Below are 26,603 nucleotides of genomic sequence, written 5' to 3' on the forward strand. Positions count from 1 at the left end.
AGGTGACATCAGTGGTTAGGGTGACAGAGAGGAAGAGGATGGTGATAATGAGATGGTAACTCACAAGACCAGTGGGGGATTGAGGGTTGCCTTTTCTGAGGATATGGCTAATGAGAGGGACAACACCTCCACATTAACACAGATACCAGGAGGAGACATTGGGTGGTCAGCAGTTTTATGGAAATAGGGTTGAGGGAGCAGGAGGTGGGACCCATGGGCCAGGAAACCAGGCAGGGCTGACCAGTGATGCTAAACACCACTGTGTGAGGCAGGAGCAAGTGCAGCAATGATTTTGAATCATTCATAATTGGGCCATGCTGGATTGTAGATGGGATTTTGAGAAACTGGGGAAATGTGAGCCGGGGACAGAGTCAAAGTTTTCTTGATTTCACTTGTCTGTGTTGTAAGGTTTAACAATAATGATGGGTGTGACTTATTTCATTGTAGGAGCTGGTAGAGTATTACCAGACCCACTCTCTGAAAGAAAGCTTCAAACAGCTGGACACAGCTTTACGCTTTCCATACAAGCAGCGAGATAAGGCAGTTCAGCGTTCAAACTCTCGGACCTCAGGTAACCATCTGTGTGTGAGTGAACCTGTTCATCAGTGAATAGGGAGTATGCAATGTGAGGGGATAAGAAGGGGTAATAAATAATAGGAGTGGGTAGTTCATAATATGAGGGGCATGTAACTTGAAGTAAGTGTATAATGTAAGGAGACCAGGTGATGGGAAAGGCCTGTTGGTGGTAAGTGCAAATCCTCTTGCAGTTCAAGCTATAACTGCCATTTTAATCATTGTCACAAATCCATTTCAATACCTGTGTCTGTCCTGTATGGTTATTGGATGCCCCTCTGTGAATTTTAACAGGACACAAAGAGGGAACCATCTAACTCTGTGCAGCCTGACCTCCCAGCTGTCTAGTCATTACTCAATGTGGTTTAGACCAAGATGGAAGGACGGAGGAATGAAAGGGCAATTCCTGTTGGGAAGCCCATTCTCTGAATCTCACAGAAGGGCCAGGAAATGACTTGTCAAGAACTACCTTGACATAACTCAAAGGAAGCAACAGTTTTCGGAATAACTCCAATGCCCTTGTACACACTTGGATATATTTCCAGACATGTCACCCCTTTCAGGCCTGGAGGGCCATCTTACAGGACACCTCCTGACAGAATTAAACGATGAGAAATCCTGTGATGCTGTGGCGTAATCAAACAACAATCAGCACCTGAATCTAAATTGGCCACATGCTGAGAGATCCTGAGAAATAGATTGTGCAGCACATGGATGGATCCTGGCTGAACGGATTGCTATTTAACTTGGCAGTTTGCCATCTGTTTTATTTCCGCAAAGCCACAATGCCGTCGTTCCCTCAATCTCATAGTCTGTGATAAAACAGGTTGAGTTGGAAATGTCACAGCAAAAGATCCGTTGGGAAATAGTGATCATAATAGTGAATTTCACAATAAGCTGTAAGGAAGTTACTCCAATCACAAACAAGAACCTTAAACACAATCAAAAATCTTAAAAACTTGAGGTCAGTTTGTAGATATGAGATGAAAGCAGATTAAGATTGAATGCATCAATAGACTGAAAGGTTTAACAGTAAATAGATTGAGGAGCAATTAAAGATATAATTCAAAACATCGAACAAAATGTACTGCACAAAAGATTAGTCCACGAGATAATGGTTGATGGAATTGGGAATTATCTATGAATTAGAATGTACAAACATATGATTAAATACCAGGAATATGTCATTCAGCCTCACAAACCTGCTCTACCATTTACTAAGATTGTACCTGATCTGTTTCTCCCACATTCTATGTATCAGCATGGATAAGGAACTGGTTAGCAGACAGGAAACAAAGTATTGATGAATGAAGTATTTTCAAGTTGGCGAGCTGTAACTAATGGGGTGTTGCAAGGATCATAGAGTTTTACAGTACAGAAGGAAGCCATTTGAACCATTGTCGCTTCACTGTCTCCCAAAAGAGTTACCCAGTTAGTCCCATTCTCCAATCCTTTCTCTGTAACTCTCTAAATTAATCCCATTCAAATGTACATCCAGCTCTCTCTGAAACTTCTTGTGGCAGCTGTCTCCACCCCTCTCCCAGGCAGCACATTCCACATCCCAACAACTTTTTCTACAGTGTGGAAACAGGCCCTTCGGCCCAACAAGTCCACACCAACCCTCCGAAGAGTAACCCACCTATTCCCATTTCCCTCTGACTAATGCACCTAACACTATGGGCAATTTTTCGCATGGCCCTCACCTGACCTGCACACCTTTGGAATGTGGGAGGAAACTGAAGCACCCGGAGGAAACCCACGCAGACACAGAACAAATGTGCAAACTCCACACAGTCAGTCGCCCGAGGCTGGAATCGAACCTGGTGCTGTGAGGCAGCAGTGCTAACCACTGAACCACCGTGCCAACTGTCTGAGTAAAGAACTTTCTCCTCATCTCATTCCTAGCTCTCTTGCTGACAATCTGGGAATTGTGACCCCTAGTTACTGATATCCTGGAATATTCTCCTTCTCCCTGCCAAAATTGTTTATAATGCTGACACCTCAATAAGGTCACCTCTCAATCTTCTCTGCTCCAAGGTGAACAAGCTCAATGTCTCTAATCTTTTCTTGTGTCCAAAATCCCTCATTCCTGGTATCATTCCAGTAAATCTCCTGTGAACTCTGCTCAGGGCTTTCACATCCTTCCTTAAATAACATGAACATGATTCTCCAAATGTGTTCTGACAAATGATTTACAGAGGCGTAGCACCACTTCCTCACTTGTATACTCAATGCCTCCATTTACAAACCCAAGGAGCCTATGACCCTTCCTAACAACTGTTTCAACTTCACCAACACCAGAAATTACTGGAATACCTCAGCAGCGTTCAGAGCATCTGTGGAGAGAAATGTTCTGGGGTCCTTCTTCATAAGTATTTCAACCTGCCTGGCCACCTACTGAGAATAATTCATGTGAACCTCAAGGTGTTCCTGTACACCCTGTAAAGTTGTGCCATTGAGGCCTGTATTGTCTCTCTGTTTCTTCTATCAAAATGCATTACCTCTGTTTCTCTGCACTGAAATTTCTCTGGCAGGTGCCTGTGCATTGATAGGTCCCTCTGAAATCACTCAGCATCATCCTCACAATTCACTGTTGTTGTTAGTTTTGTATCATCTGCAAATTTAGAGATTTTTCCCTCAACATCCATCTCCAAATCATTTATTTAAATCAGGAAAAGCAATAGTCCCAACACTGATCCCTGGGGAATACCACTTTTAACTCTTCTCCGAACTGAGTAATGCCCATCGATACCTGCCTTGTTTCCTATCTTTTAGTCACCTTCTAATCCATGCTGCCAAGGACCCATCAATCCTAACCATGTCTAATTAACTTATTTTTCTAACTGTATATTTACCTTATTCTTCATTATAGCCTCCACAAGTTTTCCATTTACATCAAGCTGACAGGTTTGTAGCTTCCTGGGTTAACCTTTGCACCTTTTTTTTAAACAGTGGTGTCACATTTGTGATTGTCTTGTGTCCTGGGACTAATCCTGTGTTTATAGAGAGGCCTGTCAATGGCCCTGTGATTTTCTCCCTAATCCTGTGTTCATAGAGAGGCCTGTTAATGGCCCTGTGATTTTCTCCCTAATCCTGTGTTTATAGAGAGGCCTGTCAATGGCCCTGTGATTTTCTCCCTAATCCTGTGTTTATAGAGAGGCCTGTCAATGGCCCTGTGATTTTCTCCCTAATCCTGTGTTCATAGAGAGGCCTGTCAATGGCCCTGTGATTTTCTCCCTAATCCTGTGTTTATAGAGAGGCCTGTTTATGGCCCTGTGATTTTCTCCCTAATCCTGTGTTCATAGAGAGGCCTGTTAATGGCCCTGTGATTTTCTCCCTAATCCTGTGTTCATAGAGAGGCCTGTTTATGGCCCTGTGATTTTCTCCCGAACCCCTCTCCGTAATCTCAGATGTATCACATCCAGGCCTGGTGATGTCTCTGCCTGGAGTGTTGTAGATGTTTAAGGCCTCTCTATCCCTCAGCGTACTGCTCAGTTGCTCAAACCCCACATTTTCAATTGGATCCTTGCCACCACTTCCTAATTTGGTGAAGTCAGACATGGGCCTCAGCTGGTTGCAATCTATATTAAAGACTTTGACAGACAGTAACTTATCGAGGATTTCTGGTAATAAACTCAGAGACAAATAAGATGTGAGGAGGCCGGAGGCTGTAAGTGAGTGAGCGACCAAAAAGAGAAGTCTAGGCAACATGTCTAACAATCAAATAGATTCTGTAATGGTCAAACAACCTTTTAGAATCGGTTTAAGGAGCATTTGTCATTATCCTGCTGTGGATTTAAATGCAGATCATCATCTGACAAAAAAAAGTGAGACCATTTAGATGTCAGGATGTTGAAGGATGAAAACCAGAGCAAGGAATTCATTCTGAGCAAGTTTGGTGTCTCAGGATTCCAAACAAACATTTCTCAGAACAAGAAAAACAAAACAAGTTACTAAGTGCGGAAGAAAATTACACAACGTACTGTGAAAGAAATAAGACCAAAATGGAAAAGACAAAGAGATGAGGGGTGGATGGCAGATGAGATTGTGGCAATGATGACAGGGAGGAAACAAAGCACTTGTGATGACATTGACATTGAAAAGAAAATGAAGAATAAATGTCAGCAGCTAAAGAGAAATGGTGTCTGAAGATAGACGTGTGAGCCAGAAATCAGCAAAGCTAATAGATATTTTGTTTTATTGTGAGGGAAATTCAAAGCAAGAGTAGGGAGGTTATGTTTCAGTTATTCAGTAAGACTGCATCTGGAGTACTTACACAAGGATATTAATTTGGTGCAAACAACTCCCGAGAAGCTTTACCAGATTAACATTGGAATGAGCAGATTTATTTGAGGAAAGGTTAGACAGGCTAGTCCTCTATCATCTGAAATTTAGAAGAATTAGTGGTGATGTATTTGAGACATGGAAGATCCTGAGGGGACTTGACTGGGTGGATGTTGAGAGGATGCTTTGGAGAACCTAGAAGTTGGTGTCAAAAAAGGTGGCACCTATTTAAAACAGGAAAAAGAAAGTATTTTTTCTGAGGATTGAGTGTCTTCGGAATTCCATTCCTCAAAATGCACTGGATGCAGAATTTTTAATTATTTCGAGGGCAGAAGTAGACAGATCCTTGATGACCAAGGAGATGAAAGATTATCAGGATATGCAGGAATGTAGAGTTAAGATCAGTGATAATCTTATTGAGTGGTGGAGCAGATTCAAAGGGCCAAGTCACGATGTTGTTCCTTGTTCATGTAAGAAAGTATGAAACTGGAAAAAAATCTCAAAAGGAGAGTAATTCAATAGAAGGCAAACTCCTTGAAAGATAAAAAGGAATGGTGGCAAATAACGTGCAGAAAAAACAAATGCTGACATCATTTGATTGAATTGGATTACGTAGTGTGGAAACAGGCCCTTCGGCCCAACAAGTCCACACTGACCCTCCAAAGAGCAACCCACCCAGACCCATTGCCCTACATTTACCCCTTCACCTAACACTACGGGCAATTTCCCACGGCCAGTTCACCTAACCTGCACATCTTTGGACTGTGGGAGGAAACCCACGCAGACACGGGGAGAATGTGCAAACTCCACACAGACAGTCGCCTGAGGCCAGAATCAAACCTGAGTCCCTGGTGCTGAGCCAACAGTGCTAACCACTGTGCCACCGTGCCGCCTCTTTGGAAAGAAAGGTAGAAACAAGATAGAAGTGAATTGTAGACGGAACAAATCAAGGGAATCCTTAAAGTGTAGAGGGAAATGATGGACCAAACAGAAAATCTGATGCACTTCCAATGTAAAACTCGAAGGCTAGGAACATGACAGACTTGTGATACACAGATTATAAATATTGCTGATAGATTGAGAAGATGCCTTATAAAATATATGACAGGCAATGAGTGTGAAGATTTGAAGGGATTGGTTTCACGCTGGAACAGGTTGCTATGTTTGGTAATTTAGGACAGATGATACCACAAAGTGACAGATGTACAGAAATTAGGAGGACCATCGGGAAAACCAGAAGAACATTTTGTGAGGGTGAAGACATGTCACTGACATAAAGATTCAAGCCTGGAGCAGGAAAGTACTCCTCAAAAGCACCGTTCTTTCGGCTGTCCTGTCTCCATCAGAAACCTAGGAGGAAGTGAGGACTGCAGATGTGGGAGAGTCGAGGGTGCATTTTGGGAAAGTACAACAAGTCAGGCCGAGTCTGAGGAGCAGGAAAATCGACGTTTTGGGCATAGGCCCTTCATCAGGAATCCATCAGAAACCTGGACAATAAGTTCTGAGGAAGGAAACATGGGTGTTTGAAATGTGGATGTAAAATGCACACTGAAAATTCCACACACTGGCCATAACAGAATTGCTTCAAATTGCAAGAGCAAAATCTACTCTTAACAGTGACGTCCAAAAAGGAATGTGTCAGTATTTCAGCTGTTGGATCTGAGCTGAAAAGCTGCAGTGATGTCTCCTAGAGGGTAAAGGCAGCGGGAAGAGGGGTCAATTAAGATGTCGTTGGATGATGGATGTCCCAGGGTGGTTACAAACAGGTGTGATGTTCTGTGCCAGGAGGCCTCCTGCTGGAGGAGGTGGAAGCAGCAGGAACTGAAGGATTATGGGAAGGTGGAGCCCAGGATAAACCATGATCACGTTGAACAGTAGAGCAGGCTCAAGGGGCTAGGTAGCCTACTCCTACCCTTCATCTTGATGGAGTCAGTTTGTTATCCTGTCTTAGCTGAGAAAGTTTGAATATTGTCCCTGTCTCCCCAGGCCAGTCAAGTTACTGCTTCCCTTCACACGGGCATTCTGTGATTTTACTCAAATCCGGGGCCTCGATTTCAATGGCAGGTTTTGCTGAAAATTATTGTTGCTTTTTTCCTTGTATTTTAATATTGCTTGACCTGATTTTCTGTTTAATATTTCTACATGTACTGACTGTTCCTCTCCTTCTAATCTCCTGCAGCATCCTCCTCCTCTTCCTACAACTTTGCTTTTCTTAGTCCTCAGGGCTTCAGTGTTGCATCTCAGAACTCTGCTCCTTTCTGGTCAGGTACATCTGCCTTTGTCTCCTTCTCTCCTCCTCAGTTAAAGTGCCACATCTACAACATAATGGGCAAAGCTGGAGACCTCTGACCTTGGACCTGCTGGACTGGTTTAAGGTCACTTTCCATGCACCATCTGAAAGACAGCGTTGGGGTCAAGAGTTAACAAGGTTAACATGTGCGTTATAAAGGCTATCCTTGTCCTCAGCCCCCACTGTCAATGGAGTGAACAGAGACACCTATGCCAGCAGCTCCATAACGTCAGGGTGTCCCTTTGCAGCCAGTGGGGCTCAACTAGGAATCAGTCATCATTGTGAATACACAATGATGTGATTGAGCAGGTGAAATGTTTCTCAGGAGGAGGGCCACATTGGGCTAGATGTGCTGAGGAGAGATAATCTCACGCAGATTGGCACTCTGCCCTGACCATTTTCTAATGCAAAAAGAGAACTTCATGTGTCTGCAAGGTCAGTGCTCCTTCCATTCAGACAGGTTCCTGCTGGTGTAGATGTGTCGGGGTGAAGGCAGACCACACCCCTCTTTCCCCAGAATTCGCTGCGTGTGCTGATGTTTAAAGGTGCAGAATTCCAGACAGCAGCTGTCGAACATTACGTTTCGAAGCTAAGTGTGAGTTTAGAATGCCAGCTAGGTAGCGTGCTTAGGGGCAGGAGTTATGTGCCAGTGGGTAGGTGGCAAGGGGCCAGGCATATGATGTGTTTAGTGTAGGTCAAGGTAGGTGGGTGAAGTCCACTCTGGCAGTGGGGACATTGCGTGTGATGTCAGGGAAGGGGGAGGGGTTGGGTCCAGAACCGGTTAGTCAGGGTGTTAGGTATTGGGGTATTGCGTTAGTGACTGGGGATATACTGGATCTGTAACTTAATAGATGTAATTGGGAGTATGTGAGGTAAAGCATTGGAAAACAGTGACAGATTCGGACAATCAACACGGATTTACAAAAACTAAATCTTGCTTGACAAATCTGCTGTAATTTTTCAAGGATGTACTGAGTCAGGTTGATGAGGGGGAGCCAGTGGATGTGGCTTACTTGGACGTTCAGAAGGTTTTCTGATAAGCTGCCACCAAAGAAGTTAATGTGTAAATCTCGAGTGCATGGGATTGGAGGTTGTGTATCAACACTGATAGAGAACTGGTTGGCAGACAGGAAACATAGAATAGGGATAAGCAGGTCTTTTTCTGATTGGCAGACAGAGGCTAGTAGAATATTGCAGAGATCAGTGCTTGGATCCCATCTATTTACAATATATGTTAATGATTTACCTGAGGGAACTAAATGTGTGATCTCCAAATCTGCAGAAGACTCAAAGCTGGGTGGGAGGGTAAGCTGTGAGGAGGATGCAGAGATGCTTCAGTGTGATTTGGATAGGCTAAGTGAGCAGAGGTGAGGCTGATGCAGCATAATGTGGATAAGTGTGACATTATCCACTCTGATAGTAAAATCAGGAAGGCAGATTATTACCTGGATAGTGATGGGTTGGGCAAGGGGGTTGTGTAATGAGACCTGGGTGTCTTCATACACCAGATACTGAAAGTGAGCAGGCAGTAAAGAAGGCACATGGTATGTTGGCCTTCCCAGTGAGAGGATTTGAGTAAAGGAGCAGGGATGTCTTGCTGCAATTATACAGGCCTCTGGTGAGATCACACCTGGAGTATGGTGTGCAGTTTTGGTTTCCTTATCTGAGGAAGGATATTCTGGCGATGGGGGGAATGCAGCGACGTTTTACCAGGCTGATTCCTGGGATGGCAGGACTAGCATAGCAAGAGAGATTGGATTAGTTAAAATTATTCAAGAAGAATGTGGGAGAATCCCATGTCTAATATTCAACAGGCCTATGCAGAGAAGATGAAGGAAGGATGTTCCCGATGACCCAGGAAGCTAGACCCAGGAGGCTAGACCCAGGAAGCTATGACCCAGGGATCACGGTCTAAGGATATAGTGATGTGGTTTAGCGAGGATACGGGATAGGTCATTTCAGACTGAGATGAGGAGAAATGCCAACCCAGAGGGTGGGGAGCCTGTGGAATTTACTACCACAGAAAGTAGTTGAGGCCAAATATTGAATATTTTCAAGGAGTTAGGTATACTTCTAAGGGCTAAAGGGATCAAGGGTTATGGAGGAAAAGCAAGGAAAGGGAACTGAGTTGGATCATAGCCATAATCTTATTGAATAGTAGAGTACACTGGGAGAGCTGAATAGCCGCCTCCTCCTAGTTCCTCTGTTTATCTGTTTCTCTGTTTTTAAAGTATGGAGATGTTGAATACTGACTCGAGTTAGGAAATGTATTTAATGGTTTAACCTTTCCTGAGTAGCTACTTAATTTCTGAATTCTCCAATTTAAATGGTAACTTCTGGAGAGTTCCATGCAGGGCAATTCCCAACGGAATCTTCAGTTTCCCAGGCAACCCCTTCGGAGGCTGCTGTGATAGGGAATCCTCAGGATCCCCGTGTGCACCTCCCGCCTATGGCTGTTGGAAAATCCCAGCTCTGACCTCCGCAGGCAATGTCTTTCACTTGCCATGAGCTTGGTTTTTTTTCATCCAACGCTTAAAAACCAGCTCTTGTTCTGTTCCATTGTGTACTTTGCTGATCAGAAAGAGTTGTCATGATCAGCATTGTTCACAATGGCATCTTCAGACTATCAGCCCACAATGTTTACCCCAATTAGTTGCTCCTGGTTTTCATTACTTCACCTTTGATAAAGGTTATCAACTTTAATTATTAAAGTTTTATGAAGTTTCTTTTGAATGTCTCCACTCAGTGTTTAACCCCCGACCTATTGGCATGGCGACAGCACGATATAACTTTGCAGCACGTGACATGCGTGAGCTATCACTTCAGGAAGGAGATACTGTGAAGATCTTCAACAAGATCGGGGGTGACCAGGGCTGGTGGAAAGGTGAAGCAAATGGAAAGGTGAGTGTTGGAATGCAGCAGGAATAAGAAACCGCTCTCCCCATGGTGAACCCAGTCTTACCCCACACTCTCAGTCACTGTCTGAAATTTTAATACCCCACAAAAATGATCCCAATCTCCTCCTCCCTCCATTTAGCCTTTAATCTGCTGCTCTTCTCATCCCATTCCCTGCATACTCTAGTAACCCACAAAGTCTCACCACACTCCCCACAACTCTTAATATTACTCTTTTTGAAGCGATTTTTCATTCTGAAGATGAAAGAGGAGCAGAAGGAGGCCATTCAGTCCATCCAGTTGACTCTGCTATTCAGTGAGATCTTGGCTGAAGTGATAATATTCACCTCCATTTTCCTCCTTTTCCCAATAGCCTGTGATTCCTTTTCTGAATATACTTAACGACACATCCTTGACGGGCCCCTGTTGTTAAGAATTTCAAACATTCACTACCCTAAAAGAGAAGGAATTCCCCTTCATCTTTGTCCTCACTCTCCTTACTCTGAGATGATGTCCTTTGATTCTAAAATCTCCCACCTGGAGAAACAACCTTTTTACATCTCCCCTGTTAATGCTGTAAGAGTCTTAATTTGTTTCAATCATGTCTCCTCTCATCTTTCTAAATTCTAATCAGTACAGGCCCAACCTATTCTACATCTCCTCACAAGACAGTACCTCTATACCCGAGATCAATCTAGTGAGTCTTCACTGAACTATATCCAATGCCAGTATATCTTTCCTTAGATAAGGGGCCCAAAACTGTTTTGTGGTCCAGTTGTGATCTAACTTGTGCCTTATACAGTTTTACCACAATTTCACTACTTTTAAACTCCGATTCCCTTTGGAATATTGACCAACATTCCATTTGCCTTCCTTATTACCAATTGAACTTGGATGCTAGTTTTTTGTGATTTCTGGATGAGAACTCCCAAATCCCACATTTCTGTTAGTTCCCTGCAGTCTTTCTCCACCTAAATAATATTCAGCTCCTCTTCTTCCTGTGAAAGTGCATAATCTCACATTTTCCCACATTATATTCCTCCTTCCAAGTTTTCAGCCACTCGGACCTGTCTGTATCCCTCTGTTGACTGCTTGTGTCAGCCTCATAGCTTGCCTTCTGTCCTATTTCTGTGTCATCAGCAATGTTGGCGATTGGACAGTCATTCGTCCATATCCATGAGGGTTCTGTTCCTCAGAAGTCCCACCTTTGATGAAATTCACAAGTGCAGAGCTCGTTTAAAAATAAGTTAAAAATCACGGATGCGTGAATTCTGCCCGCAGATGTTGATTTTTGGTGTTACTTATTTTTTGGCGTGAATTGGTAAATTCATGATTTGTGATTTTGTGGATGCAATATATATACAGTACATTCATTTCCCTCATCCAAGACATTAATGGATGTTGTAAATAATTGTGGCCCCATCATTGATCCCTGTGGCATTGTACTTGTTACAGGTTGCCATCCTGAAAAAGCCTCCTTTATCCCAACACTGTCTTCTATTAGTTAGACAAACCTTTATCCATGCTAACATACTACCACAACCCCATAGGCTTTTATCTTATTAAGGAGTCTTAAGTGTGGGACCTTTTCAAATGTCATTTGGAAAGCCAAATATATTATACCTTCTGGTGTCTCTATATCTATATCTATCCTATATTTATCCTGTTCATTAGTTCCTCAAGGAACTGTAATAAATTTCTCCGGCATGGTTCCCCACATGAAGCCATGCTGACTTGACTTGGTTTTGTGATGCATGTCTTAATGCTCTGCTGTCACATCATTTCCCAATCACAGATGTTAAGCTAACTGGCCTATAAATACCTATTTTCTTTTGGCTCCCTCCATTTTTGAGTTAAATGTGTTACATTGTCAGTTTTCCAATTTTCTGGGCTTTTCCAGAATCTGAGGATTCATGGAAGATTGCTACCCGAGTTTCAATTTAATTGAATATATTTGATCATCTTCACCATCTGAACAAACAAATGAACAATGATATGAATTAGAAGCAGGAACAGGCTGCTCAGTTTCTCAGCTCAGCACCACCATTCAATAGGATCGTGGCGTGTCTGATTATTCCCCATTCTATAGGATCGTGACGTGTCTGATTATTCCCCATTCTATAGGATCGTGACTGATCTGATTATTCCCCATTCTATAGGATCGCGACTGATCTGATTATTCCACCATTCTATAGGATCGTGACTGGTCTGATTATTCCCCATTCTATAGGATCGTGACTGATCTGATTATTCCCCATTCTATAGGATCGTGACGTGTCTGATTATTCCACCATTCTATAGGATCGCGACTGATCTGATTATTCCACACTCTATAGGATCGTGACTGATCTGATTATTCCACCATTCTATAGGATTGTGACTGATTTGATTATTCCACCATTCTATAGGATCGTGACTGGTCTGATTATTCCACATTCTGCCTATCCCCCACTACCTACCACTGCCCTCTGCCTAGCACTGCCTGACTAATGTTTATGGATTCTGCTTCCACTGTCTTTAAAGGAAGACCATTCTAAAGACTGACCATCCTCCGAGAGGAAGATTCTCTCCTCCGCTCTATCGCAGTGGGGTGGCACGGTGGCACAGTGGTTAGCACTGCTGCCTCACAGCACCAGAGACCCGGGTTCAATTCCTGCCTCAGGCAACTGTCTGTGTGGAGTTTGCACATTCTCCCTGTGTCTGTGTGGGTTTCCTCCGGGTGCTCCGGTTTCCTCCCACAGTCCAAGGATGTGCAGGTTAGGTGAATTGACCATGCTAAATTGCCCATAGTGTTTGGTGAAAGAGCAAATGTAGGGGAATGGGTCTGGGTGGGTTGCTCTTCAGAGGGTCAGTGTGGACTTGTTGGGCTGAAGGGCCTGTTTCCACACTGTAAGTAATCTAATCTAATCTGGCGACTTTAATCAATTCTCAGCCTCTAGGAATCACCTGCATGAAGAAATATTCTCTCCACATCTATCCTGTGATACCTCTCAAACTGGAGAGTGAATTCTCTCATATTATGGTCACATTATAGGTTCCTTCATCTTCAATCCCCGAATCAAGTCTGCCTCAATCCAGAATTACCTGATCCCTCGTAGGTTCTTCCACAAACTGCTCCAAAAAAAATCTCTTAGGCATTCCACAAATTTCTTTTTTTGAGATTTACTACCAATCAGATAGTCCCCGTCCACCTGCATATTGAAGGCCCCAGGGTTATTGTAATAGAACCTTTCTGACATGCCCTTTTCCATCTACTGGTTTATTTTTTTCTCCAGACCCTGACTATTGCTAGGGGCGTGTACATTACACCCATCAGGATCTTTTCCCCTTTGCATTTCCTCAACTCTATTCACATTGCCTTCAGGGTCAATATCACCTCTTGCTATCGATTTTAATTTAGATTAGATTCCTTACAGTGTGGAAACAGGCCCTTCAGCCCAACAAGCCCACACCGACCCTCCGAGGCGCAACCCACCCAGACCCATTCCCCTACATTTACCCCTGCACCTAACACTATGGGCAATTTAGCATGGCCAATTCATCTGACCTGCACATCTTTGGACTGTGGGAGGAAACCGGAGCACCCGGAGGAAACCCACGCAGACACGGGGGAAATGTGCAAACTCCACACAGAGTCACCTCTATCTGCCTCACCTGTAGTCCCCTGTTCTTGACCACTGTCCAAATTCAAGGTCATTAATCTAAGGGAGGTCACTGCCATACACCCCTCCCCGATGTGCCACAATATTTGAAGCTCAGACTCCAGCTCAGTGACTCTGAGCCGGAGTTCCTCTCACAACCAACACTTGCTCCAGATGTGGTCAGTGTGGGCCACAATGGGATCCAGCTGCTCCTACATCAGAGACAACACATCACCCGGCCTGGCGTCTGTTTTATTTATTTAGTTTTTAATTTTATTTTTTAAAAATGTCCTACTTTTAGCTTCTAACCTGTAAATATTTCCCCTATGTACATCAAATCCTCTCAAAATCTTGGCACGTGCTGAAGTATTTAGCAAACATTTTCTAACTGCCAAGCCACATCTAACATTGGACACCATGCTTCAGTTTTGTAAACTCCGACACGTTGGCTACAGCCAATACCTTGCTTGTTATGAACATCCGAAGATGTTGATATGAACTGTCAGGCTTTGGAACAAAGTCTTTGCATGCCTGACATCACACAGGCACTGAGAGTTGTATAACACATGACTCATTTGTGTGGTGGTCAGAATGTCAGTCTCCTGTTTGTGGCAATCACTACTTCATGTTATTACATCATGGTAGCAACATGAAACTGTCCTAGAAAGGGACAGAACATATACACATTGTGTCTGTTTCAAATTAAAATAGGTGACAGCCATTCTCTGATACATTCTTCAGTTTAATACCTTCACTGATCAGTGTCAACCTGACTGGTTTAAATTTAAACAAAGCCTAGCAGTGTGTTGTCAGTCATTGTTTAAGTGGTCTGTTTTCTCTGACAAGGTTTCAACCTGAGTCCATAAAACATAGGACATAGCAGAAATTAGGCCATTCAGCCCATTGTGTCTGCTCTTCCATTCAACCATGGGTGATAAGATTCTCAACCTCATTCTCCCACCTTCTCCTGTAACCCTTGGTACTCAAGAACCTATCTATCTCCATTTTAACTGCATCCAATGACCTGGCCTCTGTGCCAATGAAATCAACAGATGCACCACTCTTTGGCTGAAGATCTTTCTCCTTATCTCCACTGTCTTCCCTTTACTGTAAGGCTATGCATTTGGTCCTAGTATCTCCTCCAGGCCTTTCAGAATTCCGTACCCTCTCATCCTTCTAAACTACATGAGTATAGACCCAGAGTCCTCAAACATTCCTCGTATGGTAAGCTTTTTATTTCTGAGAGAATTCTTGTGAACATCCTCCAAACTCGCTCCAGGGTCAGTACATCCTCTCTGAGAGTAAAGGGCCCAAAACTGCACACACTACTCCAAATGTGATCTGACCACAGCATTAGAGAGCCCCAGAAGTACAACCCTGTTTTTATATTCAAGTCCTCGCAAAATAAGTGCCATCACTGCATTTACCTTCCTAGCTATTGACTCAACCTGCAAGCTTACCGTGAGAGAACCCTGGACTAGAACTCCCAAGTCTCTTTGCACTTCAGACTTGAGAATTTTCTCCCCACTTAGAAAATAGCCCATGTCTCTTTTCTTCCTACTAAAAAGTGCATGACCTCTCACTTTCCCATGTTGTACTCTATCTGCCAGTTCTTTGTCCTATCTCCTAATCTGCTCAAGTCCTTCTGCAGCTTCCCCGCCTCCTCAATGTTACTTGTCCCTCTACCAATCTTTGCATCATTTGCAAACCTAGCCAGAATGCTCAGTTCCTTTGCCTAGATTGTTAACATACAAAATGAAAAGTTGTGGGCCCAAAACGGAGCCTTGTGGAACACCATTGGTCACCGGCTGCCATCCTGAGAAGGACCCCTACTCTCTGCTTTCTGCCAGACAGCCAAGCTTCTATCCATGCTAGCACCTTGCCTCTGATACCATGGGCCCTTATTTTACTCAGTAGCCTCCTGTGCAGGACCTTGTCAAAGGCCTTCTTGAAGTCAGGTAGGTAACATACATCGGCTCTCCTTGGTCTAACCTATTCATTACTTCTTCAAAGAATTCTAGCAAATTTGTGAGGCATGATTTCCCCTTGATGAAATCATGCTGACTTTGCCCTATTTATCGTACACTTTCAAGTATTCAGAAATCTCTTCCTTCACAATGGATTTCAGGGTCTTACCCACGAATGAGGTTAGGCTCATCGGTTTGTAATATTCTGTCTTTTGCCTTACTCCCTTTTTAAACAGGGGTATCATGTTAGCAATTTTCCAATCCTCTGGGACCGTCCCCGATTTTACTGATTCCTGAAAGATCACCAGTAACATTCATCATTTGTCAACCAATCACCACTCTCTTCTCATACATGATAAATCGTTGTTCCCTTTTACATTGGTATTCTTGTGAATGTCCTGATGAGCGTAAGTCAAAATGCTTCAGTACATAAGTCTGTTTTTCCTCAGCATTTGAGTCTAGCATTGTCATCCAACTAAAGGGTGGATTCCCTCAATCTATTCTTCCCACGTGTAATACTTCAGAGTACTTTAGTTGAACTGTATTTTCCCATTTACTAGCTTCTGTGTCCTCTGCTGCCTTTCATTGATATCATTGTCACAATTTGTTACAACCCAGTTTGATGTCCGTTTAAGATTCCTAGATTCAAATGAGTTTTGTGTAACTATATCATTCCCTCTCGCTTGTTTGTGCTCGCGCTCTCCCCCACCAACTCCCACCCCCCCCACCCCATCCTCCTCCCCACTGTCCTCTCCCTCCCCCCCACCTCCCCCCATGTAACAGTTCTGTAGACTGGATCAGCTGATACCGTGGTCACGTGTTGAAATCACCCACTGAGCCCAGAGGCCTAATTGGTTCTTTTCTTTCTGGCAGATTGGCTGGTTTCCTTCTACATACGTAGATGAGGAAGGGATGCCGTGATTGGTCGCTGAGACCCCTCCTTCTCGACCGAAACCATTTATTTTGCACATTCCAACATCCAGAATCCAGGATCTGATCCTTGCTCTAGCGCTGGTGGCGAAGGATTTTCAGCAAACTTCCTGCTTTTTACTGATGACTCTTTTAGGATTTTCAGATTGGTTATCAAAAGATTCCTTCTGTTGTATATAAATTCTTTATTCAAAACAACCAATCAGAATGGGAGTAATTGTAGTGTTTGAATGTTTGGGGAAGAATGTGTTTGTACATGAAGTGTGTGTGTGTGTGTGTGTGGGAATGGGGTACATAGGATCCTTTCTAAAAGTCATTTGTAATTATTTTACCAAGTAGCAACACCACAATGTATGTGAATATTTTAAGGAATGTTTTTAGGCTTATGCCAGTGTATATATTTGGATTTATTGTGGGTTAAATGGAATTATAGTTTAAAATTATCACTCAATTTGTTGAAAAATGGATTGAAAATGTAAATTGGTACAATTATTTGCACTGGCTAGCACACAGAAAGCAGTTGGTTTGAAGAGACTGGGAGAATCTGTGTTGCTGCTTGGAGTTGGGGTGCAGAGAAAGAATTCAGCACAACTCACTACCCTTTCTCTGTGACAGAAGTAAACTGAGGCCGAGAAGCTGATCAGACAGTGATTGCAATTCCAAGACTGTACCTTTCACAAAAACAGGAAATAAAAGCAACTGTTTCTTTTTATTTTCTGAATGGTGTGATTGAACATGATCCTGTCAGTGTATGGAACTTCTAAATACAAGCTACAGATACAGCAATGTGGATTCGGTTGTAGGACCAGTTTCTGTGCTCACTTTGATGTATTAACTCTTGCAAGTGCTGCTTCTTATTTCTGGAGCTGCTGAGGTTACTTGTAATGCCCAGTGCACTATCCTGTTGAAGATCAGTACATGGCAGGACTGCATTTTCTGATCTGTACCTCACACAAATGTTAATGCACAAAGTAAAGAGTCATAAAGTTGGTGTGATATATTCGTGTGGGTATCAAGGTTGGTTCATGGACAACGTCAAGAGAAATGGGGCATTTTCAAGTTAACAGGATGTGATTTATGGAGTGTTACAAACATCAGGGGTGGGGCCTCAGCTATTTATAATCAATACGAAAGACTTGGAAAAAACAGGTGGGAAGTAATGTGTGCCCCAAATATCGGTGCTGGGTCCACTGTTTTTCTTATTTACATAAATGATTCCTATGTGAACATAGGAGGGAGAGTTAGTCGGTTTGGAGATGACACCAAAATTGGAGGTGTAGTGGACAGCGAAGAAGGCTACCTCAGATTACAACAGGATCTGGACCTGATGGGCCAATGGGCTGCGAAGTGGCAGATGGAGTTTAATTCAGATAAATGTGAGCTGCTGTATTTTGGGAAAGTAAATCTTAGCAGGACTTATACACTGAATGGTAAGGTCCTAGGGAGTGTTGCTGAACAAAGAGACCTTGGGGTGCAGGTTCATAGCTCCTTGAAAGTAGAGTCGCAGGTTTAGGGTGAGAGGGGAAAGATACAAAAGAGACCACAGGGTGGTGTGTGTATGGAATGAGCTGCCAGAGGAAATGGTGGGAGGCAGGTACAATTGCAGCATTTTAAAGGCAGTTGGATGGGTATATGAATAGGAAGGGTTTGGAGGGATATGGGCCAAGTGCTGGCAAATGGGACTAGATTAGGTTGGGATATCTGGTCAGTGTGGACGGGTTGGACCAAAGGGTCTGTTTCCATGGTGTACATCTCTATGACCCTAATGTATCTGTGTTTACCAATAATACAAATGTAGGTGAGAATGTAAGCTGTGACAATGGGCAGTGAGGTGGCTGGTAGATTACATTCTGGGGACAAGAAGTTTTCACCTTGTTTGAAATTGATGCAGTTTATTTTTTAAGTGTCTGGAATACTGTGTGCAATTTGATCTCCATATTTAAGGAAGGATATGCTGATATTGGATCTGTTCCAACAAAGGTTCACTCTGTTGGTCCCAGGGATAGGGGGGTTGTGCTCTGATGAGAGCTGAAACAAATTGGGTCAATGTTTCCGTGGAACTCCAGTGAATAATGAGCTGGGAAAAAATACTGAAAGGAATAAAAGTAAAACATTGTAAATGCTGGAAATTGGAAATAAAAACAGAGCACCTCAGGTCAGGCAGTGTCTGGGGAGAGAGAAACAGAGTTAATGTTGAATTTAATTACTCTTCTTTGGAACTTTTTATCCCCACACTGCTTCCTTACCCTTCGGTTCGAGGATGGTGTAAAGAAGCTCTGAAAAAGAGTAATTAAATTCAACATTAACTCTCTTTCTCTGTCCACAGATGCGGAGGTTTTCCAGTGCTTTGCTTTCATTTAAGAATCTGAAGGGGTTTGACGAGTAGAATGTTGCAAGGCTGTTTCTACGAAGTGGGGGACCTGGAACACGGGTCACAGTTTCAGCGTAAGGTGATGATCATTTCAGACAGGCTGAAGAAGAAATGTCTGTATTCCCAAGGTTGTGAATCTTCGGAATTCTCTGACCCTCATCGTTCGATGCTCCATCATTTATTTAAGACTATGATTAGACTGAACTTTTATGTGTCTCCAGGATTTGGGGTGTATGGGAAAAGGGAGTGTAGGGATGTGGAATTGAGGTGAAGATTGGGCCTTGATTATATTGCATGGCAGAGCTGTCTCAAAGGCTGCTGCTCCTGGTTCTTTACTTCTGACAGGAGGGTTTTTCTTCACTGAATCCAGTTTACAAAGCTGATGCTCAATATCTGGTTATGGTGTGAAGGTTAGGGCTTCACCTCTTCGGAGGGTCAGTGTGGACTTGTTGGGCCGAAGGGCCTGTTTCCACACTTTACAGAATCAAATTAAATCTAACCTAATCATCACCAGGCCAAATGAGGTTCAAGAAATGGAACAGTTACAGGAACAAGTTACAGGAATTTTTCTAATGTATGTAGTGACCAGACCAATGGCTAATGGTTCACCAATTCAGAAGAAAAGTCTTTAATTATATGAAATAAATCGCACTTTTGTTTGAAACGAGATAAAAAAAACTGAATTTAAAGCCCGAATCCAGGATTATGGAATGGCTATCCAATAATTAATAATCCTGTGATAAGCAGCAATGGACAATCAAGGTTTGTTTGGTTCCGATCAGTGGGAAATAGCAGCAGCATCCTTCAGCAGGATCCCAGCTCTACTTAAGGTTCATATCTGTTTGTGGAGCACAGGAAGTAGTAATGTGGCTGAAGGTGCTGGAGATAAGTCAATGATGAGCAATTGAATGACGATAGTGTCATTGATATAATGTGGGAAAATAGTTCTCCTTCTTAATGTTGAGGATGACTTTATTGAAGGAGGAATGCTGGATCTGAGTTAGAGTCGTGGATGGCCCTTCTCTGTAATCCACAAGCACTGGCCTGGAAGCTAGTTTATCTTTGTTTAATTTTAGACACTGAGGCAGAGGAATTCATCATGGAACCGAACTAATTTGTTTTCTGGATTAGTGGTGCTGGAAGAGCACAACAGTTCAGGCAGCATCCAAGGAGCAGCGAAATCGACGTTTCAGGCAAAAGCCCTGATGAAGGGCTTTTGCCCGAAACGTTGATTTTCCTGCTCCTCAGATGCTGCCTGAACTGCTGTGCTCTTCCAGCACCACTGATCCAGAATCTGGTTTCCAACAACTGCAGTCATTGTTTTTAACCTCGTTAATTTGTTTTCTGTTTCAAGTGCAGATTTAGACACATATATCGAGTGTTATTATCTTACATTAATATTATTTTTGTTTGAAGTAAGAGATTGTGTGCACAGAGCTAATACCTTTCCTGTTTCTGAGAAATTATTCTTGATGAGAACTTTCCCAGACTGTTGCAGTGGATCTGCTGATTCAACCATTTGGTTGACACATTGTTCACATTGCTGAAGATCGAAATAATTGACAAATGATGAGATGTTAAAAGATTCTGTAAGATTTAACTTAGGACAGGGTGAGGATGAATAGATACAAATGTTCTATTTGTGGTCGGTGTGTCACATTGATGAAAGTCTGCTTTGAAACGTTGTTTCTTCTTTCCATGTAACACCATATTTTTATTGTTTTGATTTTTAGACAGTGGGCTGGAAAATAATACTGCTTTCAACCAAAGAGACTCTAGAGATGGTAGCATTTTTAAACATCATGTTTACTGGAGCACATAGTGAGTTGTATATAATGTTAGATTTTTTTTCTGCAACACAGAGAGCAGAAGTAGACACCACTGATCCAGTGGGTTCTGAACAAAAGGAAACTGCTTGATGACGATCTTCTGCTGTGCTCCTGACCAGGTGACCATGCGTTGTGTGGGGCTAGTGCGAAAGAGAATCACTAGTCTGCAAATAGGATGCACCAAAAAAAACTCTCTCTCTCGTAGAGGTTACAGAAAGTCTCCGGTTTCAGGTAGCTGTCCTATACTCACCTTTCTCTGCCAGTCCCATAGTGAAGGAGGAATCTGATTAAAGAATAACATTTTAAATGAACATGTAATTAGAATAAAGTCTGATTGAAGATTTGTAGCTCGGGTATCCGTTGTTGTGGTTCTGCTCGCCGAGCTGGAAGTTTTTGCTGCAAACGTTTCGTTCCCTGGCTAGGGAACATCATCAGTGCTGTTGGAGCCTCGTGTGAAGCGCTGCTTTGATGTTTCTTCCGGTATTTATATTGGTTTGTTCTTGCCGCTTTCGGGTGTCAGTTTCAGCTGCAGTGATTTGTATATGGGGTCCAGGTCGATGTGTCTGTTGATGGATGTTCTTGCCGCTTCCGGGTGTCAGTTTCAGCTGTAGTGGTTTGTATATGGGGTCCAGGTCAATGTGTCTGTTGATGGAGTTTGGGGATGAATGCCATGCTTCTAGGAATTCTCTGGCTGTTCTCTGTCTGGCTTGTCCTATGATAGTGGTGTTTTCCCAGTCAAATTCATGTTGCTGGTTGTCTGAGTGTATGGCTACTAGAGGTAGCTGGTCGTGTCGTTTTGTGGCTAGCTGATGTTCATGGATGCGGATTGTTAGCTGTCTTCCTGTTTGTCCTATATAGTGTTTTGTGCAGTCCTTACGTCAGGAGCGTCTCAGAACTGACAGCCAGACTACTGCGACCCTTAGGACTCATAACAGCACACAAGCCAACATCCACGCTCAGACAACAACTCACTAGAACAAAGGACCCAATACCCAGCATGAGCCAAACTAATGTAGTGTACAAAATACCATGCAAGGACTGCACAAAACACTATATAGGACAAACAGGAAGACAGCTAACAATCCGCATCCATGAACATCAGCTAGCCACAAAACGACACGACCAGCTATCTCTAGTAGCCATACACTCAAGACAACCAGCAACATGAATTTGACTGGGAAAACACCATTATCATAGGACAAGCCAGACAGAGAACAGCCAGAGAATTCCTAGAAGCATGGCATTCATCCCCAAACTCCATCAACAGACACATCGACCTGGACCCCACATACAAATCACTGCAGCTGAAACTGACACCCGGAAACGGCAAGAACAAACCAATATAAATACCGGAAGAAACATCAAAGCAGCGCTTCACAGGAGGCTCCAACAGCACTGATGATGTTCCCTAGCCAGGGAACGAAACGTTTGCAGCAAAAACTTCCAGCTCGGCGAGCAGAACCACAACGATGTAATTAGAATAGTAAAGCAAATGCCTCTGGAATGGATTGATTTTGTCTTGGGGGAAATGACCTGGCAGATTCAAAACTCCAAGGGTGGTGGAACAGTGGACAGAAAGAAACTGATGTTACAGGAGGAACGTTCTGGATTGTTTGCTGACTGTGTTGTGACTACATCTCAGGCCCATAGAACTACATAGGAAGGGGTGAAATCTATGAAACGGAGATGACTGAAAAATCTGCTTTTCAAAAACAGGTTTTGACACCTTAAACAAACAAACAGAAAGTGAGGCTGACATATTTCACCCACCTTATTTACTAGAAATGCAAAACAAATAGAATGAGAAGTGTTATCCCAAACAGACTGTGCAGAATTGGGATCTGAGCCAATACCTGAGTGTTATTACTTGAAAGACCAAGTACTGATGAGGAAAGTGAAGTTTTAGGAAGTCCAGCAAGTTTCTGGCAAATCAAAGAATGTCTTTCACTGAGTTACTGTCCCTCCAGGAGCAGTTGTTGCTTGTCTCAGGGAATAGCCCGTAGAACACATTGTGCTGCGCCTTAACAAAAACAAAAACACTGCATTTCTCTTCAGACCTTCTTTGCAAAGGCCTATTCCACATGGAGGTAGACAGCAGGCTCTTTCATGACTGTCCCTCAAAGACAACATCTAGATTAGGTGAGATTCTGGGTGTGCAGCATCTGATGAGAAGCTGTATATTGATGTATGGTTAGATGTTCTGACAATGAAACATTCTGTCAAAAAACTTTAACACTCAGGAAACTGTGCACCTGGACCAACCATCCCTTTTTTCCCTTGAGTGCTTCAAGGATTCCATCGCTGTACAGTGCTAGCACCGCTGCCTCACAGCATCAAGGGCCCAGGTTCGATTCCACCCTCGGGTGACTGTGTGGAGTTTGCACGTTCTCCCTGTGTCTGCGTGGGTTTCCTCCGGGTGCTCCGGTTTCCTCCCACAGTCCAAAGATGTGCAGGTCAGGTGAATTGGCCATGCTAAATTGCCTCATAGTGTCAAGAGATGTGTAGGTTAGGTGCATTAGTTAGGGTAAATGTAGAGTGTTAGGGTAGGAGAAGGGGTCTGTGTGGGATACTCCCTGGAGGGTCAGTGTGGACTTGTTGGGCCAAATGGTCTGTTTCCACACTGTAGGGATTCTATGATTCTACGACTTTCGGTGCAGACCACTACCTTGATGGATTTGTGGTCAAAGGTGTTTTTCAGCACCAACATCTCCATCAGGCAAACTATTTGTGGCTAGCTTTGTGAAGACAGCTGATATTATTACTGGAGAAGTAAGAAACATGATTTATCAAATAATTGTTTTTCTTTCAGCAGATAGATCTGGGTTCCTCCCACAGTCCAAATCTGTGCAGGGCAGGTGGATTGGCCTGGCCAGTTATCCGTAGTGTCCAGGGATGTGCAGACCAGGTAGATTAGCCATGAGAAGTGTAAGGTTACAGAGATAGGGTTAGGTAGGTCTGGATAGATTGCTCTTCGGAGGGTTAGTGTGGGCTCAATGGCTGAATGTCCTGCTTCCACAGTATAGGGATTCTATTCTATAAAGTTAGTCTTTTACTGAAAAACAAACATATGAAGCTGTAGAACTGTTATAAACAACAAAACAGTTTATTATCAAAAAGAAATTAGAATAGATCAATTTATTGATACAAACAAATTTTAATGATTTTGAACGACACTAAAGTTCAATCTCATCCATCTATTTTAACACCATCACTTAATTATTTCCAAAAGTGAAAGATAATCCTTTCTCCATCACATCTATAACTTTAACATATCAATTTCTTTCAATTCTCAGGCTTGAGCATTTGAGAGCCTTTTCATTGAAAAGACACATAATTGAGTATAGATTTTCTCAGCTTCAAATAACTCTGGTCAGAAACTTTCACACTAAAACACTTACAGTGAGGTAAGCTATTTTCTAAACACTTCTACACTATCTCCCTTCTCTAAGAAAAACTGTCCATGTTTCTAACCTGCTGGGAAAGTGGCAAAAGAAGTGTTCTAATCAATAAATCCCCCCACTCCCCTCCACCAAATAAAATATCTGACCTCGTTGTGGTTCTGCTCGCCGAGCTGGAAGTTTTTGCTGCAAACGTTTCGTTCCCTGGCTAGGGAACATCATCAGTGCTGTTGGAGCCTCGTGTGAAGTGCTGCTTTGATGTTTCATCCGGTATTTATATTGGTTTGTTCTTGCCGCTTCCGGGTGTCAGTTTCAGCTGCAGTGATTTGTATGTGGGGTCCAGGTCGATGTGTCTGTTGATGGATGTTCTTGCCGCTTCCGGGTGTCAGTTTCAGCTGTAGTGGTTTGTATATGGGGTCCAGGTCAATGTGTCTGTTGATGGAGTTTGGGGATGAATGCCATGCTTCTAGGAATTCTCTGGCTGTTCTCTGTCTGGCTTGTCCTATGATGGTGGTGTTTTCCCAGTCAAATTCATGTTGCTGGTTGTCTGAGTGTATGGCTACTCAGATGCCTAAGAGATAGACCGAGGAACGAGGACATGCCACAACCAAAAGGACTAGCCACACTACCATACGTCAGGAGCGTCTCAGAACTGACAGCCAGACTACTGCGACCCTTAGGACTCATAACAGCACACAAGCCAACATCCACGCTCAGACAACAACTCACTAGAACAAAGGACCCAATACCCAGCATGAGCCAAACTAACGTAGTTTACAAAATACCATGCAAGGACTGCACAAAACACTATATAGGACAAACAGGAAGACAGCTAACAATCCGCATCCATGAACATCAGCTAGCCACAAAACGACACGACCAGCTATCTCTAGTAGCCATACACTCAGACAACCAGCAACATGAATTTGACTGGGAAAACACCACTATCATAGGACAAGCCAGACAGAGAACAGCCAGAGAATTCCTAGAAGCATGGCATTCATCCCCAAACTCCATCAACAGACACATTGACCTGGACACCATATACAAACCACTACAGCTGAAACTGACACCCGGAAACGGCAAGAACATCCATCAACAGACACATCGACCTGGACCCCACATCGACCTGGACTCCCTTGTCAGATCCACACCCCCCACCAACCCAACCTCCACCCCCGGCACCTTCCCCTGCAACCGCAGGAAATGTAAAACTTGCGCCCACACCTCCACACTCACTTCCCTCCAAGGCCCCAAGGGATCCTTCCATATCCGCCACAAGTTCACCTGTACCTCCACACACATCATCTATTGCATCCGCTGCACCCGATGTGGCCTCCTCTATATTGGTGAGACAGGCCGCTTACTTGCGGAACGCTTCAGAGAACACCTCTGGGCCGCCCGAACCAACCAACCCAATCACCCCGTGGCTCAACACTTTAACTCCCCCTCCCACTCCACCGAGGACATGCAGGTCCTTGGACTCCTCCACCGGCAGAACACAACTACACGACGGCTGGAGGAGGAGCGCCTCATCTTCCGCCTGGGAACCCTCCAACCACAAGGTATGAATTCAGATTTCTCCAGCTTCCTCATTTCCCCTCCCCCCACCTTGTCTCAGTCGGTTCCCTCAACTCAGCACCGCCCTCCTAACCTGCAATCCTCTTCCTGACCTCTCCGCCCCCACCCCACTCCGGCCTATCACCCTCACCTTGACCTCCTTCCACCTATCCCACCTCCATCGCCCCTCCCCCTAGTCCCTCCTCCCTACCTTTTATCTCAGCCTGCTTGGCTCTCTCTCTCTTATTCCTGATGAAGGGCTTATGCTCGAAACGTCGAATTCTCTATTCCTGAGATGCTGCCTAACCTGCTGTGCTTTGACCAGCAACACATTTGCAGCTGTGATCTCCAGCATCTGCAGACCTCATTTTTTACTTAAAAATCACACAACACCAGGTTATAGTCCAACAGGTTTAATTGGAAGTACACTAGCTTTCGGAGCGACGCTCCTTCGTCAGGTGATAGTGGAGGGCTCAATCCTAACATAGAATTTATAGCAAAAATTTACAGTGTGATGTAACTGAAATTATACACTGAAAAATTGATTGTCTGTTAAGCCTTTCATCTGTTAGAATGCAGTGATTACACACGGGGACACCACTCACCATGTACACGGTAGGGGCTCATGTGATTCAGTCAATACTGTCTATCTCATACGCTGCAGGCAAGGATGCCCTGAGGCATTGGTGAGACCGAGCAAACGCTATGACAACGGATGATTGGACACCGCAAAACACTCACCGAGCAGGAATGTCCCCTCTCAGTTGGGGAACACGTCAGCGGTCCGGGACACTCGGCCTCGGCCCTTCAGATGACCATCCTCCAAGGGTACCCATGGGAATGACCTCAACCAGGACCTTGGATC

At 43.7% G+C, this 26,603-nt stretch overlaps 1 protein-coding gene across 1 annotated transcript in view; it reads left to right on the forward strand.

The window, feature by feature from the left end:
* Positions 1-17,292, forward strand: part of vav2 (vav 2 guanine nucleotide exchange factor) — a 158,258-nt gene extending 140,966 nt beyond the window's left edge. The window contains exons 25-27 of the mRNA XM_060841679.1: positions 448-571; positions 9,894-10,048; positions 16,524-17,292. Of these exons, the coding sequence (XP_060697662.1) occupies positions 448-571; positions 9,894-10,048; positions 16,524-16,571 (327 nt within the window). The 3' untranslated portion in view covers positions 16,572-17,292. The remainder of the gene's footprint in view (positions 1-447; positions 572-9,893; positions 10,049-16,523) is intronic.
* The last annotated feature ends 9,311 nt before the right edge of the window (positions 17,293-26,603 follow it).

This window comes from Hemiscyllium ocellatum, chromosome 21 (genome assembly GCF_020745735.1).
Source record: "Hemiscyllium ocellatum isolate sHemOce1 chromosome 21, sHemOce1.pat.X.cur, whole genome shotgun sequence".
NCBI lineage: Eukaryota > Metazoa > Chordata > Chondrichthyes > Orectolobiformes > Hemiscylliidae > Hemiscyllium > Hemiscyllium ocellatum.